This window comes from Lagopus leucura, unplaced genomic scaffold (genome assembly GCF_019238085.1).
Source record: "Lagopus leucura isolate 7727_CA_CO unplaced genomic scaffold, USGS_WTPT01 Super-Scaffold_100026, whole genome shotgun sequence".
NCBI lineage: Eukaryota > Metazoa > Chordata > Aves > Galliformes > Phasianidae > Lagopus > Lagopus leucura.
The window spans coordinates 7114978-7134359 of record NW_024962277.1 but is presented as its reverse complement, the minus strand read 5'-3'; the positions used below and the strand labels follow the sequence as shown (position 1 = coordinate 7134359).

The following is a 19382-nucleotide window of genomic DNA, read 5'->3' as shown; positions in this document are numbered from 1 at the left end:
ATATATGTAAGTAGAACTGCATAAGACAGCAGTGTCTGACAAACCTTCTTGGGCATAATGGTGCCACGTTGGGAAAGGTAGAAAATATTTCTGCTCAATCTTAAATCATACCATTTACAAAAACTCAAAAAGCAGACAGATTCTGATGTGTTATTGCTAGAATGTAAAAGTTAAAAATGATTTGTACTGTTTTTCAGAGTTTTGAGGTGCAGGCTGATTGACATTTAGGGATAAGACAGCTCCAAACAGACTCCCAGAGAGTCTGCAGAGAGAGGATTGAAACCAAAATCTTGCTGATGTGTCATATGGTACTAAATAGAAAGGAGGCTGTTTGGAAAATTCAATCAGGTCGTGAGAAGGATGGTTCAAACTTTAATGAATACTGCTGCTGGCAGGCTCACTTGTTGTCTTCTCCCTACCCCCGGGCACCACGATGCTAACAATCTGTAATGAGCCATTGCTCTTAGCCCTTCTGTTATGTCTTCCTTGTAACTTTCAGCATGTCTGCTAAAGAAAAAAGCTTCTTTAATCAATTTGTTTGTTTTCTTCAACTAAGACAAATGTAGCAAGCATATAATAATTGAGGAGATGGTTCAAATTAAAAGCTCCAGTTGGAGAGTTGTTTTCCGAAAACTAGTGATGTTTAAAAAGAAAAAATTTGCTCACTTTTTTTCTTTTTGATCATCCTCTCATGGTCTATTGTAACTAATTCAGAGTTACAGCAGAGACTGGTTTGTTTCTATTATTACTTATATTTGGAGGGGGAAACCTGTGTCCCTTTGTACGTACCAGTAAGACACTATCTTAGCTTATGTTGTTAGCATATTAAGAACTGTATTAAGAGCTGACATGGCTTACAGCAAGCTAAAATCAGTGTTTTGAGACTAAACCACTCATCCAAATATTTTCCTGTGGGTGAGGACTTGTTTTGGGCTCAGGCCTCTCAGCACTGAGAGGAGGATGCATTTTCAAAACTTCTGACTTCAGGACAAGTAAATCTTAGCATCTCAGAGGCTAGCAGCTGTGTGTGCAGTGCCAAAATGTTTTTCTTGTGTGTGGGTGTTTGCAACTGTGTTTAAATGTTGAAAACTGGAGATTTGCAACTTTTATGTTTTGCTGAGTAGAAGCAGCTTTTATTGCCCAGACCTCTGTCCTAAGTTGTCTTTTTTCTTTCCTAGCCAGTCCATTTGTCTTCATCATGCAGAAGCTTTGCTCCCTGGGTGGCAGATGCAACCATTAGATAACTTGGGGAGTTTAAATGCTACATGGCATAAAACAAATGTTTAAACAATGTAAAACAACATTCCTTCTCTCGTTATTATGGTTTGGGATCTTGTCTTTGAGGCACAAGGGAGAAAAGAGCAAGGCCTATTGCAGAGCGTGTTTAGAAGCTGCTCTCTTGTATTGTGTTCTTTGCAATGGAAGTTTTGTTTGAATGATTATAATGGTTTCTCCAGAAGGGAGAAAAAGGAACAAGAAGAGAACATAACACTTAAACTTGTCTTATTCCTTCTTTCTTCTGCTCTAGAAAATCAGCAATTATACTGTTAGTACTGTTGGTTTAGGAGCAGTAGAGCTGCTGGATTAAGAATCCCTTTCTAGCAGTAACATGCTTTCTCTCTTCAGAGAAGAAAACAATTTTATTATCCTCTTTCTTTTATTTGTTGAATTTAAGTGGTTCCTGATGTTTAAGTGAAATAACATGTTGATTTTATGTGGGCCTAGCAAAGTAATACATTGGATAGAAGAAACAAAGTGGTGTTGCAAAGAATCATAAAATTTGGCCTAAGCAGCAGCTTGTGTGGCTGTCTATATCATGGAGTTAACTAGTTTCCTTGTTCTTGAGTTAAACAACATGAAAATGTTTTTTGAAAAAACATTTTTCAGTGATCCAAAATGAATGCAGAACATCATTCTAAGCAGTTGTAATGTGGTTAAGGATTTCATTAACCATTTTCTCTCCTGTCCAAACAGAAATCTCTGTCATCTGAACAAAAGATGAAGCTTCCTTTTTAAATATTAACTCACATTAAAATAGTGTTTTGAAGAGGAGGAAGAAACCTGGCAGTGTTAAAAATAATTGATTTCTGCTTCTGGCTGGTTGTGTTTCTGCTGCGTTCCAAATACATTCTTGGAGTTTTTTTTCTTCCTCCAACTTGATTCAATTTTGATTATAATCAGTAAAATGTAAGAAGATTGTCAGTAAGTAGGAAAGAAATGGTGTCACCATAATTTTCTGGTATTGATGTGTTGTTCAATATTTGTGTCCAGAATACAGTTTGAAATTATTCTAATGGTTTTGTCATCTTTCTGTAGAGTTCTTACAGTGTGTCACTAAAACTAAAACTGAACTAAAATAATTTTGAATTAAAAGTAATGATCCTGACAGGCTTTGTGTAAGACTTGCAGAAACAAAGTTGGGTGATATTGAACCAGGTAAAACTGGGAGCACTGAGAGTGCTGGTATGGTGGTGATGTCAGGCCTCCTATCATTGTTAAATGTAGATGTAGTTCAAATAATTCTGTGGGTTTCTTTCTGGAACTGAAAAGGGCAGTTGTACATTTTGCTGGATATGAATATTTGTAGTTTTTACTTTTTACTTCCATACATTTTTGCATACTCACAGCCAAATGTTTTTTATTCGTTATTGTTCAGTTATACCAAGGATTCAGTGCATATTCACCAAAGAAGATCTGGACACAGTAAGATGAGGGATGCCTTAAAACAAACAAGAAAACCAAAACCAAAGAAGGATTGGGGGAGGGCAGGATCTCAAATGCTGCTGTCTGGAACATATCTACCTCAATATTAGTGACTATTTTACAAGATCTTTTACTGTGTTGGCATATTTAGTGCAATGAGGTAAAATACATATTCATATCAGGTATGTACTAAGTGTTAATTATCAGCAGATCAGTTTTTCTTATATACATCCTAACCTTAAAAATTGGCAGGGTTAAATGGAAATTTGATTCTAAATATATGAAAATATTAAGGAATGCAGGTGGTTGTCCAAAGCATCCTTTTGCACTGATAATTCTGATAGACATGCACTTCACTTTTATCTGGTACAGCACATTGGGCATTTGCAATTTGGGCTACAGTTCTTCTTTTGCATGCCAAAAAGTAACAGCAACATGCTTTGAAAGAACAAAAATATACCTGTTTTCCTCTATTCCATGGTCAACTATTGCAACACTTGTCTCATGGAAGTGGGTGATCATGTGAGAGTCTGTTTGCATTTTTCTACTATCCTTTATGTCATATTACAACTTGCTTTGTTATTCTATCATATTCAAATAGTATTTAAATGTGTAGATTTCAATATTGGAATGATGTACAATGAAAATAAAAGTAAATTATATATTGCAATTTCATGAGATTAAAGAGGTAGGGACTATATCTTTTCCTAGATAATTTTATTTTTTAGTGCCTTCGTTTTTTTATCTGTTGCAACTTCTTTTCTTGCATGCTTCTCCAGCATTCTTCTCATTACACTCTGACAGGAGGCTGTCTTCATCACTACCTGTTTTCTGTTGTTAAACTTAACAAGTTATGAGCCTCATTTTGTTGGGCAAGTGTTGCTTCGTTTGCAAATGCTCATTTAGGCATGTTTCAACAGTTAAAACTTAATAAAGGTTTAATTTTAATACATTTTTAATCTTTCCATCTATCTCTGACTTTGCCAAAATTCTTCCAAGATGCATTTTTGTATTTTCTTTGGAATTGGAAAAGAGTGAAGAAAATTGAATTTTGGATGATAGTAAAATGACTGAAACTGATGAAATCCAGTGAGTTTGGTCTAAATGCTATCCTCCTTCTGATTGCTGTATTGTATAGGTACCATAGTGCATCCAGATGAAAAAATAAATCTGCTCTTCAGTAATCTGTAAGATATTGATTTTTAAGTTAGAGATCTGGTTTTAGGAGCTACTGGGCAAGAGCAAGTTTTAATTAAGCAGTAGTTTTGAGTCCTTGGTGTCTGACAGGTCAGGCCTTACTCCTGGATTGCTGATGGCAGGGAAGGGCTGGAAGAAATAAGTAACTTCATTTGAAGGACTCAGTCTGCACTGACTTCTTGCTTTTGTAAGCACTTCAGAGATGAACCATCTCATCTTTATAAAATGTTATTGTATGGAGAACCAAAACAGTATTCAGTGCAAGTGAATTTGCTTTTCTGTCAGAAGAACATTTAGTTCATCTGGGGGTGTACCCTTATTTCACTTCTAGCTTTTAGGTCTTGTGTGAGGAAAACAAATACAGTTTCAGAACTGTTTCTTCAAGTCAGCAATTAGAACTGTGGTACTGATGTCTCTCCTTACATATAGATAACAAGAATACATTATCCTGACACAGTTCACCAGTAACCTCAGGCATTATGGGGCAAAAATGAGGACCTCATGCAGTTTCTATGCGCAAGATAGTGACTAATGCTAGTATGGACTGGAACCAAATATGTTGTTAAGTGCTGATGGGCTGATCAGCGTAAACTTTGAACAGAGGGCAGAATGGGTATAAAAGTAAAACTGTAAGTATGCATCAAGTGCAAAATGTGGAGCAAGCAGGAGGTGCCTCTTAGGTGACTGAATAATATGTATCCTAATTTAAATAGATCAAGATCTAATAATATTGTCTACTTGAAAAATTCTTCTATTTCTGTTTTCCGTATCTAAGTTGATGGTGTTCTCTTCTACTTTTCACCCTCACTACTATCTCTTCACTTGTATTTGCTAATGCTTCCAGACAGGGACGTCTTAAGTGTTTGTACATTATTCAGTAGAAAGGGTTTAGAAGGTGTCATTGTTTCAAACAGTTTGCAAGAAATAGTTTAGAAAATAAAATAGCTAAAATAAAAATCTAAGTGCTTTACGTATTTATATTGGTATTTCAATTTGTGTCAGGAAAATGGTATATGTACGTTGCTCTGAAAGTAATTCCTCCCATTTACATCTGTGGAAACTAAAAGCACAATGGCACTATTTGATAGAGCTAATTCTCAGCTTAGAAACAGTTTTTTCAGCATAGACACCACCACTAGCTGTGCATTTTCATCAGCAATGACCAAGAGCCTGCATGCTGTGCTTGTAAAAATCTGTACTAGTGGAGGTGACCACTGCTGGTGTCACCACTGCTGAAATGCACCACTCCCTGTGCTCACATCCTTGATTTGGTTGCTGTGAACATTCAGTAAGTGTGAGTTAACGTCAGTGAGTGCCTTTTTTTTCCCCACGTGGAGAAATTCAAGGGCACCACTTTGCTCTGTACTCACTTCTGTGTGAGATACCATTCTGTCTGACTGCCCCCCTGCTGTCTTCTGTCATACAGCAACAAAATGTGGCAATATCGATGGGATGGTTCAATCTCTACTGCTATTCCATGAACATCTGCTGCTGTCATCGTGGGCTAACGTAATAAAATACAAAGCATTACTTTCAGAGCAGCCCTTGAATAAAACATGTCAAGGTTATTGCAGAAAATCTCAGAACACATGTAATTTTGGGAATTCAGTTTGGACAAAATTGAGTTTAAACTGAGATCTCTTACATTTTAAAGAATGCTCCTTTCCACTTCATTATTTAAAAGAATAAAGTGAAAATCCAAGGTTAAAAAAATCCTGTTGAGGCCTTTTGGGTCTGGCTGTTCTTCAATAAGCTAATGCTTCCATCAGTTGTAATTCAAATCAGCGCAGGTAACAGCAACAGACAAAACACATTTGTGTCACCATGTTTCTACTCTAATTTAAATTAGCAATTTCTTAAGTTTTCAACATAAAATTGCACTTTAATTACCGTTAGGGTTTTCTACTGATATGCTTTCATTTTCAGTAGTGATTATGAGAAGGTAAGAGGAAAGCTGTGCGTGCAGAAAGAGTTTTAATTATTTGAACATCAGCCAAAAATGATGTCAACCTTGCCTTGCGGTTTATAACCTTCCACTGTTTTCAGAATACCCTTCTTCAGCTTGCACCTGGAATAAAGCTTTTCGCAGAACTTTGTTTTATGATCTGGATTTTAAAAGTACATTGTGTGTGGATGTCCAAGTATGGATGGCCATTAATATGCACATTAAGGTAATACTCAACGCAGTATTACCAGAAGATCCATCTTTAGTCGTCTTTGTGTTCATAATAACTCTGTAGGCTTTCCTCTTCCAAATCATGAACTGAGTCTCTTAAAAATCATATGGTCCTCAGAAAAACTCAATTTTCTTGTGGTGTTTGTCATGGATGGATGACCTTATTAGGCTGTACATGTTTAGAATGGATCACAGGATTGCTTTATTGGGCTTTTTTTTTTCTTTTTTACAACTTCTAAGGACTAAGTGGCAGGAAAAATTGAGACCCTCATGAAACAGCAGGACTCTAGGAGCCAAGGATATATACATATATATTTTTAGGACACCAAATTATGGCTCTCCTGGTAAAAATACTGACATTTTAGCACTGTCGCCTTTGCAACTGCCTGCACCCATTGTGATGGCTCTTGTACTTCATCGTACTGCCTTCTCTCTTAAGAGAATTCTCCACAGCTTTATAGTCTTCTGCTAAATTTTCTGTTTTAACTGCAGTTATATCCGGCTTTGAAATCTGGCAACTTGTTTTTATCTAATTTTCCAGGCAGATGTTGAAACCAAAATTTCTGTTTTCAGCATGCTGAGATTCACTCTAATGTTCTACTTGTTCTCCACTGTCTCAGATAGATAACAGTCTGCAGAAATATATGTTGGGTTTGTACGTGTTTGTTACCTTTGAGAGGGAGGCTTTGAAAGCTGAGTTAAACACAGCAGCCTTGTTGTTTTTGAGGTATGTTATCCATGGTTTTTTGTTCTTTTTTTTTTTTTTTTTTTACAATAATTATATTAACCTGTAACTTTTTTTGTGGAAGCAAAGCAATACCCAGGCTCTAAATATGCTTGATACTTACATACTGGTTTAAAAAAAAACAAAAAAAAGCACTAAAAATTTGTGACAGAACTGAGCCAGTATTACATGAGTTGTCAGCCTGTTGTGATTAAGGGTTTTCGTATGCTTCTGTAGCTATATAGTAACGTTCATCCTACAAAGCATTCCTGGAGCCAGATTCTCTTTTTTGAATGCCGTTTTACTGAGCAATTCTTTGTAAAGAATGCTATTAAAAAGAATATAACACCAAAGCTGTACATCTGTTTCTCATTTTGGAATAAGTTTTTACTCTCAGGCCTTCCGTTTCTTTCTCCTACCATGAGATTCTCTTTTTTTCTTCCCCATTGGTTAACAGACAAGAATAAAATGACTGCTAAGAAAATGTAACTGATACATACAGAAAAGTCTTTAGGAATGCATTAATTTGTGAAGAAGTGTGTCCACACCTATTACAGTGCCATTGTGTATGAAATAATAATAATTGTAGCCCTGATTCTGTGAAATGGAGACTGAAATCAAGGCTGTGGTGTCAACAGGGGAGGGGATTTAAATGTGGTAGAGAAGGTGATGTTAAAATTTGTTGGGTCCTCCCGAGAGTAGTTTTCACAGACATAATGCATGTAAGGTTTGCTACTGTCTAATTCTCCTCTTGATCTTTGAAAAGTGGCTTGCGAGTGAGAAAAAGATGAGGGTTCTGTAATAAATCTGTATTGTTCCAGCTGGCCTTGCTCAGCAGAAGAATTATTACTTCTAGTTCTTTTTGTTGCTGCTTTGCAGTTTTTTCTGCTTGAGAAAATTTATCGTTACGTGGTGACACATCAGTGTTATGACTGGACAGTGATACATTTATTCCCAGAAAAAAATCCTAAGGGTTTTTATTTCATTTTTGCTGTCATAGAGTCACTACTTTGAGATCAATAATAATAAAAATAACATCCCTCAAGTGCCTGTCCTTCTGGAAAGCAGTTATTCAGATGGTAACTGGTACCAAGTGTGCTGTTAGCAGTGAAGAGAAGAATTAAAAAGCAAACTCTTGCTAATCAGGAGTTTGGGCCTTTGGACTCTGCTGGGCATGATTAAGGAGGAGAAATTTTCCTTTCCACACAGCTCCAAATAGGGCGTCGATTAAGTCTGGAAATGGTTTAAGTTTTTGTTGTTTTTTTTGTTTTTGTTTTTGTTTTTTTTTTTTTTGCTACTTGATGTCTAGACTGGCTTTATTCCTGACAACCTGCAGAGTGTGCCTGTGTGGTCTTCTGGCACATGAATTTGAGATGAGTTGTATTTTACTCTGTTCTTTTCTCCTTTTGAGGTATGTTCAGTGACGACTGGACAAACCAATGCCGTGTTACGTTCATCAGATGACAGGTGTCACCAAAATTGCATACTAAAGGCTAGACATGGGCAGGTTAATGTTTATTCCTTCTGTGGTATTTATTACAAAGTTTTAATCATCTGAATTCGGAAATAAAGTCCCTGAAGATGGCAGAAATGTTGTTTCAATTGCTGCCTACATTAAGACTATTTCATTACAGTGTATGCTACCTTTAATGGTGCAGCTCCTGTTCAGGTGGCACGCTGCATGATGCTGCCTGGTCATTCTTTGGCTCCCTGATAGCTTTTTCTCTGAGTCACCGTGGCTGGAATTTTCATTTTAAAGCTAATTAGCAGTTATTCCATTCAGCAGACCATTCCCACTGTAAAAATGTTTAACAGTAAGTACATTTTTTTTAGTAAAGTTTTTCAGGCTTCTTCAGGTTCTTGCTAATACAAGAAAAATACTCTTTGTTGTCATAGGCTTAGATTTTTGAGATAGCATCTTTCCTCAACCAGACTTGTTACCTTAACCCAAGTTTGCCGTCATAATGCTATAGGAAGTCTAAAATGTGATTTAATGAAGTTTCTTTTTTGTGGGGAGGTAAAGTAAATTTTCAGATCTTTCCATAATGCAGAACTTCGGGCACGTAAAATATTCCTGTATAACTTCTTAAAAACAAAACCCAAAAACTCAAAGATTCAATTCACTGGGTACAAAAATTATACCCCTTTGACTCATAGTTTTGTGATCTTATTGATGTTTTCCTAATATGCATTTTGAAAGACACTTCGTGAGAGCCTTCCTAGCCTCTTCTGCAGTAATTACAATACTAGGATTGAAGAAAAAAAATTCCAGTTGGTTCATCCAAAACTCACCTTAAACATTTTAAATGTCGGTGCAGTCATGCTGCCTGCTTTATTTGAGTATGTGAGAATTCATTTACAGCTGTGGCAAGGAATGCAGAAAGGTTATGCATATTTATGTCATAAACCAGAGCAGTTTATACGGAGGACCCTAGCAGACTGAAGCAATGTACTCGCTGAGGAAGCAATACCTGGAAATTTGTGCTTCAGGCTTGAGTCATGGCTCTTTGGAAATGAGGATCAAGGCATGTTTACCTGAGTAACAATAAACAAGATTGGAGGGCTATTCAATAGACATTTTCAATGGTACATAGTATGGTTGCACTCCATTTCCTGTTCCATTCTGTTTGTTTGCATATCCCAGCAGTGTATGCCTTTTCTAGGTTTTACCTTTGGGGAGAGACTATTACATGCTGTAATGTTTTAGAATGTGACTATGGTTTCATTTCTGTATATTGTTTTAATATGCTATTAAACCTGGCATAAAACCTTTAATATGCCTGTAACCTGGCCAACATCACTAAAAAGATGCCTTCTGAGTTCTGTATTGTGGTTCCAACAAATATCAGTAATAGCAACACGTTTGATAATGCTGCTAGCTTCACAGATTTCAAACAGGTAAGACTGTGAATGTAACCAAAGTTTTATAAGCTGTGGTGTGTATGCAGCGTTTCACAAAGAGCCAAATTCAAGAGACCTCAGCACATCTGATATTACAGAGTTTTGGAACATGAAATAGTCATCAAAATATATACACTTACCTATACTGTAATTTCACAATGTGTATAGTGGATAATATTAGGAGGATGCTTATCAAGTGGATACTGCAGTTTTTGAAATCTCTGCACTGCATCACGTACAGTTTGTCTTAGCGTGTTTGTCTCAGGAATATGCAAACAAAAAAATGCAGTCCCATGAAATACAGCTAAGCAATTTTTTCTGTTTATTGTTTTTTTCACTTCTGGTCACATGTATTGGTCATTGCACAAATGCACAAAAAGCTATTTGAATAAAGTAAAAAGAATCTTTATAAGGAGCAGTTTCTCCAGATGTAGTACAAGAACTCAAAGTGCAGTTTTATTGTAATTTTTTTTCAGATGCGTATGTCATGTTTAAGAACATGCCCAACATTTGTCACAGTTGCTTATATCTGACTTCTTACTCTTTATGGTTATTTCTATTGATTCTGTTAGTACATTTTAGAACCTAAGTATAGAATAGGTGTTTTTGCTTTTAAGTGGACATTTTGTTTGATTGACTGAATGAGGAGCCCACTCTTTTTCACCTATATGTATTGTTTATATTACATGGACATTTTTTCATATAAATATATATATATTTATATATATACTCTAACAATTTTATCAGCAAAATGTAAGTGGTTTTTTGAGACAAGCCTGAATTCCTGTAGGACTTGGGGAAGAACTCACTGGACCTGTTTTTCTGAAGAATGCTGTTGACTGTGCAAGTTCCCACAGTTTTAAGATTATCTGAGGCCTTTAGGAGTTGTTAAATTACAAAAGAGTGAGATTGTTGAGTGTAAGTTGTAATTCTGGTTGAGATAAATGAATACATACCGAAACCATTTTCTTGTCCATCACCATTCCCTTCAATTTCTTTTCTTATTGTCTGAAGAATAAATGATTTGGGGGCCAGGAGGACAGGGATTGCCTGTTTGTTTCAAACCTTGGAATAAAGCTTACTTGGTTAGGTTGTGTATTAGAAGTGCAGTGCTTCCCGTTGTTCTTTTTCTTTCTTTTCTGGAGGAAGTGAGTTCCACCAGTTGCAGGGAACTTGTCCATCCAGCGAGAGTGGATATCTTTAAGGAATACGTTAGCTGTGCAACTTTCTGCTTCTCTCACAAGATAATGGGGATAGAACATATACTGTGAAAGAATGGACATCTGCATTCTCTGCAGCGGTGTTCTGTATAAATGCGTATTTGGTGTTTTACGCAGAATTGTTCTGCTAGAGCCTTACCTTTTAGTTAAGTGATACGTTGGAACAATCTTTTGCTGTGTTTTATGTAACTCAAATCCTTTCATGACGTTGGAACACAATTTTGTATTTTCTGTGTCATCTGTTTTGTTACACACTTAAAAATACCTTTAAAGCAGGAAACGTTAAACATCACGTTTCTTCCTTCTTACCTCCACTTTTCCCACACTTAGAAACTGAAGTGAAAGAAATGATCATTCTTTCTTCAGTAATTTTTACCTGTGTGCAGCATGTATTGATCTTCCAAATGCTCAGAAAACATTTACTTTTATTCTGTGATGAAAACAAGATGATGAATCATTTATTTTAAATCCTCTTCTGTTTGTCTATTCATTTGTTTTTTGACAGGTCCTCGACCAATATGAACGTGAAGGATTTAATTTCCTAGCTAAAGTTTTTAATTCCTCGCATTCCTTCTTGGAAGACTTGACAGGTCTAACTTTATTACATCAAGAGACGCAGGCTGCTGAGGTAAGAAAACATGCTTTGGATGTTAAAGGAAAACCAGGTGGTTATTTTCAGCTGTGCAACCATGAGTAAATGAATCATCGGTAGAATCAAGCATTAATGTTTGATTTACAGGATGATTTATATCAGCCATGTGTGTATTCCATACAGTGAGTTAGGAGGTGTCCTTTAACTGTTGTAGAACGAGAAATGCTGATATGAGAATCTTTTCTTTTTTCCTTTAAGGGCAGATGATGTACAGTATGGGATGCATTTTAACAGCCAGTTAGAAATGTGTAGCACTGTTGATAAAGTATACCAACAGTAGGTAGTCATGATAGCACAGAGCCCACTTTGAACTTATAGCTACAGCATTTATGCAAGTTGCCAGGTGGTTTTTGCTACTGGTTGTGACTGAAGATTAGACATTTTTGAAAATTAATCAGAACTTTTTAATATCAGAATTTGTAAGTGTTTGTTTTAAAGAAAAGAGTTCAGTTCTAGTATGTGGTGTAAGAAAATCAGTTATCATTTTAACTTGGTCTAAATTACAATAGCTGTGCTCCTTCATGGATTGCAGTGTGAGGAATATAATGCTGTTCATTTATTCATTTAGTGACAGAAGTTGTAATGTGGAGTTAAATGCATGTTCTGCTTTTATGAGAGATATACCCTGTCTTAAAAGTTGTGATATTGAGTGTCTTCAATCAAAAAGAGTATCTGTCTTAAAGTTGCATTTAATAATATTTATAATCCTTCCTCCATCTGTGAAAGTCTATACTCCTCAACATAATTTAATTGTGGTGCAACAGTATCACATGGATGTTTCTAGAGTTGCCTTTAAAAAGTGATTATTTAGTTACTGTAGCCTGTGCAAATGCTATAACTGTTTATTCAGCTGCAATTGGCTCAACGCTTTCACTTAATAAGGTTTGCAGGAATAATAGTGACTTGACTCCCTGTTTCATGTTTTAACCTTTTAAAATAATTGGAGCAGATGCTGGAGACATTAAACCATAAAATACTCGATGCATTCTTAAATCAGACTGGTGATGCCTACAGAAACTTAGCATATATGAGGGAGATTCAGCAAAGCAAAACAAATACTCTTTACCAGGTGCTACCCATTAGCAATAAGAGTGGTTGTAGTCTGCCATACAGGACTTGTAGGATGCTTAGAAGTCAGCTAATGACAGTATTAAAAAGAATTATTTCTGCCCTAGTTACTAATAAATTGTTTTGCAGGTATTAATTTTTTAATTCTGCTGCTTCGTACTGCATGCACGTGTATGTGTTTTTTTTATAAAGTTTTAGCCACTCTTTACAGAATGTTGAATCTGCTGGAAGTTTATTTTGTAAAGTAACTTTGTAAAGTTCAAAGTTTATCACAAATAGATGGAATTAGAGTACTTTCAAAAATCTTTGAGTTCATTAGTGAGGTTTTGTAGCGATGTCATTGCTCATAGATGGAAAGACAGAGTAGTTCTGTATAATAAAACATAGTATAATTTTGTTTTGCAGATAAAGTAAAAATAAAACCCTGCTCAATAGAATGATGATTCCTCAAAATCTGTGAACAGTTTATACAGCTGAGTTGGAAGATTGCTAGATGACTTCTCTGGCTACTTTTGGGCTGCTCACAGCAGGAACAATACTCTAAAATTTAGATGTTGATTTAAGATCAGTGCTCTCTAGAACAATTTAAGATGTTCTTGATACCTGGCATTCTAATGAGTGCAACAAAAGTAATAAGCCATACTACTTAGTAGTAATCCCATAAAATGTCTTTCATGGGATACCAAGTATACTGAGAGTTTGATTAGGTGCTCTTTAACCCCAAGGTGAGGCAGGTTTCAAGAGACACGTATGGCCAACTTTGATGATTAGAGTATTGAGTGTTTGGCTGTTCTACTGTTCTGGTGAGAAATTACTTGCCTTTCTGCACTTTCATTCTTCAAAGAGATTTCGAATTGTAGTTTGGTTTCTAATAATTGAAGATTTCCTTTCTTTCTATTGAATAGAATTTCACCCAACAGTAAGTTTATTCCTGTGATGCAAGAGTTCTTTTTGCAATTCGTTGTATAGAGTCACTGATTTGGATGAAATGATTTGTTGATTACATTTGGCTAATAAATTTGCATCAAACATGGAAACATACATCTCTTTATTTTTTTTTAAAAAAGGAACTCTCTTAAAATCTTGATTCATTAAGAGCATTTGAAGAGGTGTTTTACTCAGGCAGTTGTCAGAAGGGTTGGAACTTTTGTCACTCTTGTCCTGCGTGTCAGCAAATTGCACCTAAAGTTATATCATTGGCATTTTATTTACCTAAGCAAAGCTGCTTTCATGAAGTATGTTTGTATAAATACTTCAATGTGCAGATTTTTAAACTGGTCTTGAGGTGCTCAATAGAGGCCCTGAATGTGCCATGCATGTTCTGTAAGAGAGGCTGACCACATTAAGGAAAGTATTTTTGGATGATCTTAAGTTTCTATGAAAACATTACCTTCCCTACATGATTGGTATAGATAAGATACATGCTTGCCCAGACTGAAGCAATACAATTTGCAGTAAGATATGCAGGACTTTTCACATACTAAATACCTTTATAACTTGCAGTGTTCAGTTTCCTCTTCCAGTGCTGTGCTGTTGACCCAAGTATTAACATCATATTAAAATTACTGTATACATTTTTAAATGATTGGTATCTGTATAGCCATAATTCAGTGTTCAACAGGAGAAGAATCATAACGCAAATGAAGGTTTGGTTCTAATTTGGTACTAATCTCAAAATAATGGAGCACCTGTTTCTTTAATGTAAGATGCATCAGGAAATTATAAATGTTCTGCATGGTTTCCTTAGTATTACAATTTACTGAGTAAATATTATTAGCAAATGCTTTTATTCTGTCTTAAAATGACAGTAAATTTCAGGCTTCTGCTTTCTCCACATCTGACTTCAATTGAGGTTCCGTGGAACATTTTTTATCTTTTTATACCAGTTAGATATTTATGTATGGCTTCATTAAGAGACACTGATGACACATGTGGCTTTGAAAGCCAAAAGAAGCTGTGGGAAACTCACATCAGCACTTAGGCCTTGTTTCCACAGCATACAGTTCTTGTTGGGATCTACCTGAGCTCACTTAAGAATTGTACTCCTGTTTTCCAGGTCACTTTGTTTCCTTGCTGCAAACCTGAACTTGCAAATGTAAGAATTAATACTTTGAGGGGAAAAAAAAAACTGACAAAAAAAAAACCATGAAAAGGAATGGAATAGTTGATGATTGACTCATACTGATATGTGGGTTAGCAACAGCTGCTAACTTATCTCATGGATTTTATTTAAACTGTGAATTACTGCCATAGTGCCAAAACACTGATAGAGTTTAAATCTCTCTCTATATAAATTTTCACCATGAGCCTTGATTAGCTGTAAAATGGGAAGTACTGCTCTGGGTGAACTCAGTCTCGTCGGTTTTCATGTAAGGGGGAGAAGGCTATGCAACAAATAGCAGTCAGTGCCTCATTTTATGAGTTGTAATAAAAATTAGCTGTAGTAATATAGCACTGTTCAACGTGCTATGAAACTGCTGTGTTATTGGTATATATAGTCTGTGTTCCTCATAATACGTGCATAGCATTTGAGCACAAATGAGCATAAACAGCATTGATCAGTGGACGTTAGTACTGTTGTATGTCTGGCATTTTCTATTAAGAGAGATCAAGGTTGTTTGTCTTGCTCATGTTTCCTGTTTTAACATGGAAAATGGGAAATTCGAGCATGGGAAATACAGTTGCAAACATACTCTAATTTTCTTTTTTATGAATTAATTTAATTGCTCTCACCAGATCTGAACTTAGAATGAGTAATCGAATTGACAAAGTAACACTATAAGAATATACTAGAATATTCTTAGTAATTAATTGTAATTGAAAATGCACAAGAAATTTTTTCTGAACTGCTGTAACTAAGCTGTAAAATCTGAAGAAGTGATGGATTTGATGTCTATAGAAACTAGTAGTGCCTCTAGAAAACTCTTTATGCTTAATCACATTCTTTCCTACTGTTTCATAAGGCAGAAGGAGATGTACCTCAGTTTTCGCCTGTAATGGTCCATCACAGTGGATTAGTTTCATTCAATTTTTCATAATTTCAACATTCTGATATCATTTCTGTGCTAGCTCCTGATGTTGCTGAGCTAGTTAGCACCAACTGTCACATGTGACAGAAGAAGACTGAAAGAGCAGTTCTTGGAGTTAACCAGTGATAGGGTATGAAGTTTGTGCAAGTACAGCAGAACACCTGCACCACGATAAATATCCCATCTCAAATACTCTTTGGCTTTGGCCTAGAGGTGAAAAGTAGGTGTTACATAGGGAAAACTTTTTTCTTTGGGAACTTCTGATGCTTGACTGAGGCAGAAATGTTGCACGTCTCTGTTGCACGCTGTCTTGTTATAAATTTTAATTCCCTGTTTCCATTTCACCTACCTGGTATTTTGGTGAGGAATTTTTGATGAGTGGTGACTTGCTTGCTTTGACTGCTTTGTCAAATCTACAAATCCAGAGATAAAATTCAACTAGATTTCTAGATTTCCCATGGAGGTAGACTTTGGAAAGTGCTTTTGTTCCGTATTCCTAGAGATTGCTTAGAGTGTTAGCATAAAGCAGTTCTGAACGCCATGCCTAAAAACTGGTATGGAGTCATACCAATGATGTGTCACTTCGAAACATTGAAGCTATGTACATGAATTTCCTTTAAATTCTCATTTGCTACATCTGGCAACTTGCAATTTGTGGGAAGTTGCACACTGAGATTGTAAAATCTTTCTTCATAATTGAATCCAGATGTTTTTGGCTTATTTGTTCTCTCCTTGTACTCTGTTTCCACTTCTCCCTGTTGAGAGGGCACTGTTACCTCACAACAGTAACTGTGTATTTGTGAGAGATACTTAAGTGACTAGGAAGAGACACTAATAACTTTAAACCTGTGATAGATCTTACACTCTATCTTCTTATTCTCCTTAAAATGGTAAAATTCTGCGTGTTGTCAGATAACAAGTATGCAAATCTCCATTTTTCTACTCATTACTCTATATTTACAGCAGAGAGGCTTTAGCCAATGGCAAGCTGATGGACATGTATATAATGTACTGTACCTAGAGCTTTCATGTTCTGTTTGCAACGATTCAGGTAGCCTTTGATTCCTGTCAGTACTTGCTATGCTAGATTTATAATGAAGACAGCAGTCCTGATGAGATTTAATGAAATTAAATGCCACTGAGGTCACACTGTTTAGGGAAGGCAGTAACAACAACATAGAAATGAAAAATGAAAACCCAGGAAGTGTCAGAGTGCTCTTTGTCTCATGATAATTGGGTTCAGAAATCCCTGGCTTTTAGTGAATAACCTTTTAAAATCTTGATAATCTGCGCTAAATAGATGTTATTTTGTGCTTTTATTTAAAAGAATCACGTAACTGTGATTGGAATCTGTTTTTCTCTGTAACTGCAACACTATCTATAAACGTATGATAAAGTTCCCAGATCTCCTTCATGTGAGATCCAGCCAAATGATCTTGCATACATACAGATATGTCATGTCTTAATATGATAGTGTCTAAAAATTACTATTTTTTTTTTTCTGCTGCCATAACTCTTACTTCCTACTGTCTTGCTATAAGGAAGCCCAGAAGCCCCTCTTGAGATACAAGAGATTAAGTGTTCATAATTCTTGAAGTAACTTCAGAAAATTGTATCTGTTTTAAGAACACAGTTCCTCTGCTGGAATTCTAGTGAATGCAGGATAGTTACAGTGAGCAAGAAACTGAAGTACTGAGCCAGAAGCGAGTGTGTAACAGGAGAAGTAGCCACAGTCCTGTAGGTGCGGTGCTTTCAGCCTCCTTCCTTTTCCTTCTCATGATGCTGATTTTTCTTGGCTCATGCTGTAATCAGCTTTCCTTCCTTGTGAGTATGGGAATTAGATGTTGGCAATGAAAGGAAGAGTTGCGTTTTCCAAAATATCCAGCCAGTTTTTTGCAGAGGTGGCTTTATAAAAACAACGCTTTCTTTTGGGCTAGACCTCAATTTTGAACTAGGCAATATCATTGCTAAAATAATAGTTGGCAAATTAGGATTATAATCTGTTTGGTTCCTTTTAGGGGAGTGGTGATAATTATTCCAGAAAGGTTTTTGAATTCTGTTGATTCCTTTTTCTCTACAAGAAAAATCTCCAGTAAAGAAGGGAGAAGTGATATAATTTAGGAATTAAATATCTTCCATTCCAATATGTTTTGCTACAATGAGGGATGAATAGACTGTTCAAGATGCATTCTATTATTCTCATGCGAAGAATAAGAAATTACACAACACAGACAAACATGCTGATAAACTTTGTTTTATAATTAAGAACATAAATTATACAATGTGCATCTTAGTGCAAATGAACAGTTGCTGAGTATATGGGCCCCTCTAGGTTACTTGAGTGAAAAAAAAGAAAAAAGTTTGCTGCTAGACAAATTACTACCAGATGCAGATTTCAATAAACACAGGCTATTGTAGCCTTACCCAAAGGTGCTATGAATTTCTTGAGGCGAGTCTGCCTCTGCACTCACTAAACTGTTGAATGTTTGAATGGTAATGGAGTTACTGTATTATGTGTGAATTCACCCATCCCCCATTCTTTAATGTACTTTGTCTTGTAGGCCTTTAAATGTTGTCCTTAAGAGTATATAATCATTAACTATGTTTGCATTCTTTTGACAACCTATATATTCTCTGTGTCTCTAAGCCTTCTCTTATGACATTTGTTTTAGAGAGTTGTACAAGAGAACTTGTGCACTTCCATATATACAAATTAATTCTACAAAATACAAATTAACATATCACATACACAAAATGCAATGCTATTCTATTATTGTCATCATCTGGTTTGACTGCAGGACCTTTCTGTATGAACAGCAGTAGCTTTTTCAGCTTTATAAGCTACTTTAAATACATCTGGAACTATTAATTCATAATAAATGAAGTTGATGATGATAATGTTAGGAGTTGTTGAAAAATGGTGCAGATTTACCACAATTTCTCTTCAATGCTAGTGATTGTTGATTCATATGACAATCAGAGACAAAGTTAAGGAAGTTAAGTATCATGCATTTTAATAAGAAGCCATCAACATAAGACTTAGTCTTTTGTGGTAATTTTCTATGGAAAAATCCTTGTATACTACTTCTCAACTTAAATTTTCGGAAGTTATTAGTTTTTTCTTTTTATGAAGTATGGAATAATTATGTCAATGTGCTTATTTGAAGTTTTGCATCTTTACTGCTACTATAATGCAAATATTGTTGGCTAAAGTTGACACTAATTTTGCTGAGATTTATCAAACAGACATGGATCAGTAACAGTGAATTTTAATAGCCCTTAAAATGAACATTGGCCATAGCTCTTACAGTTCTGAGTTATCTTCCTATTTGGTTCTGAATACTTTCCAGGTATTCACCCTTTAATGAGTGTCTCTGTGAATGCTGGTATTTCCTTTGCTTTATTCTAATTCAGGTTCTAGTAAAGTTTCTTTTTTAAAGTCTCTTTTCTTGAGCACATTATAACTTGGCTTCTAGCTGATACTTACTTTCTAGCTAACTTATTTTGTATTTGTGGAGTTGGCTGGAGTCCTGGAGAGGCCACCTGATAGCTTAGCAGCAATAGCAAACAACCAATTTCATAGTTAAAACCCAGATTTGATTCCAAGGTTAGTCATTTTGTGCCTGTGAAGATATGGATCACTTAACTGATGGTGTTTTTCCTAGCAGTGACTTCTGTTGATTGATTTAGGGGCAAATTGATGGAAGGTTCT

The 19382-nt window shown here is 35.7% G+C and overlaps 1 protein-coding gene across 4 annotated transcripts in view; it reads left to right on the top strand.

The window, feature by feature from the left end:
* ATG7 (autophagy related 7) overlaps positions 1-19382 on the top strand; it is an 89603-nt gene that overhangs the window by 26141 nt on the left and 44080 nt on the right. For 2 of the 4 annotated variants that reach the window (XM_042880440.1, XM_042880439.1), the window contains exon 18: positions 11427-11549. In XM_042880440.1, the coding sequence (XP_042736374.1) occupies positions 11427-11549 (123 nt within the window). Of the gene's footprint in view, positions 1-2656; positions 3291-11426; positions 11550-13046; positions 13597-19382 lie in introns of those variants that run through there. The other 2 variants (XM_042880441.1, XM_042880442.1) reach the window with 2 other exon arrangements.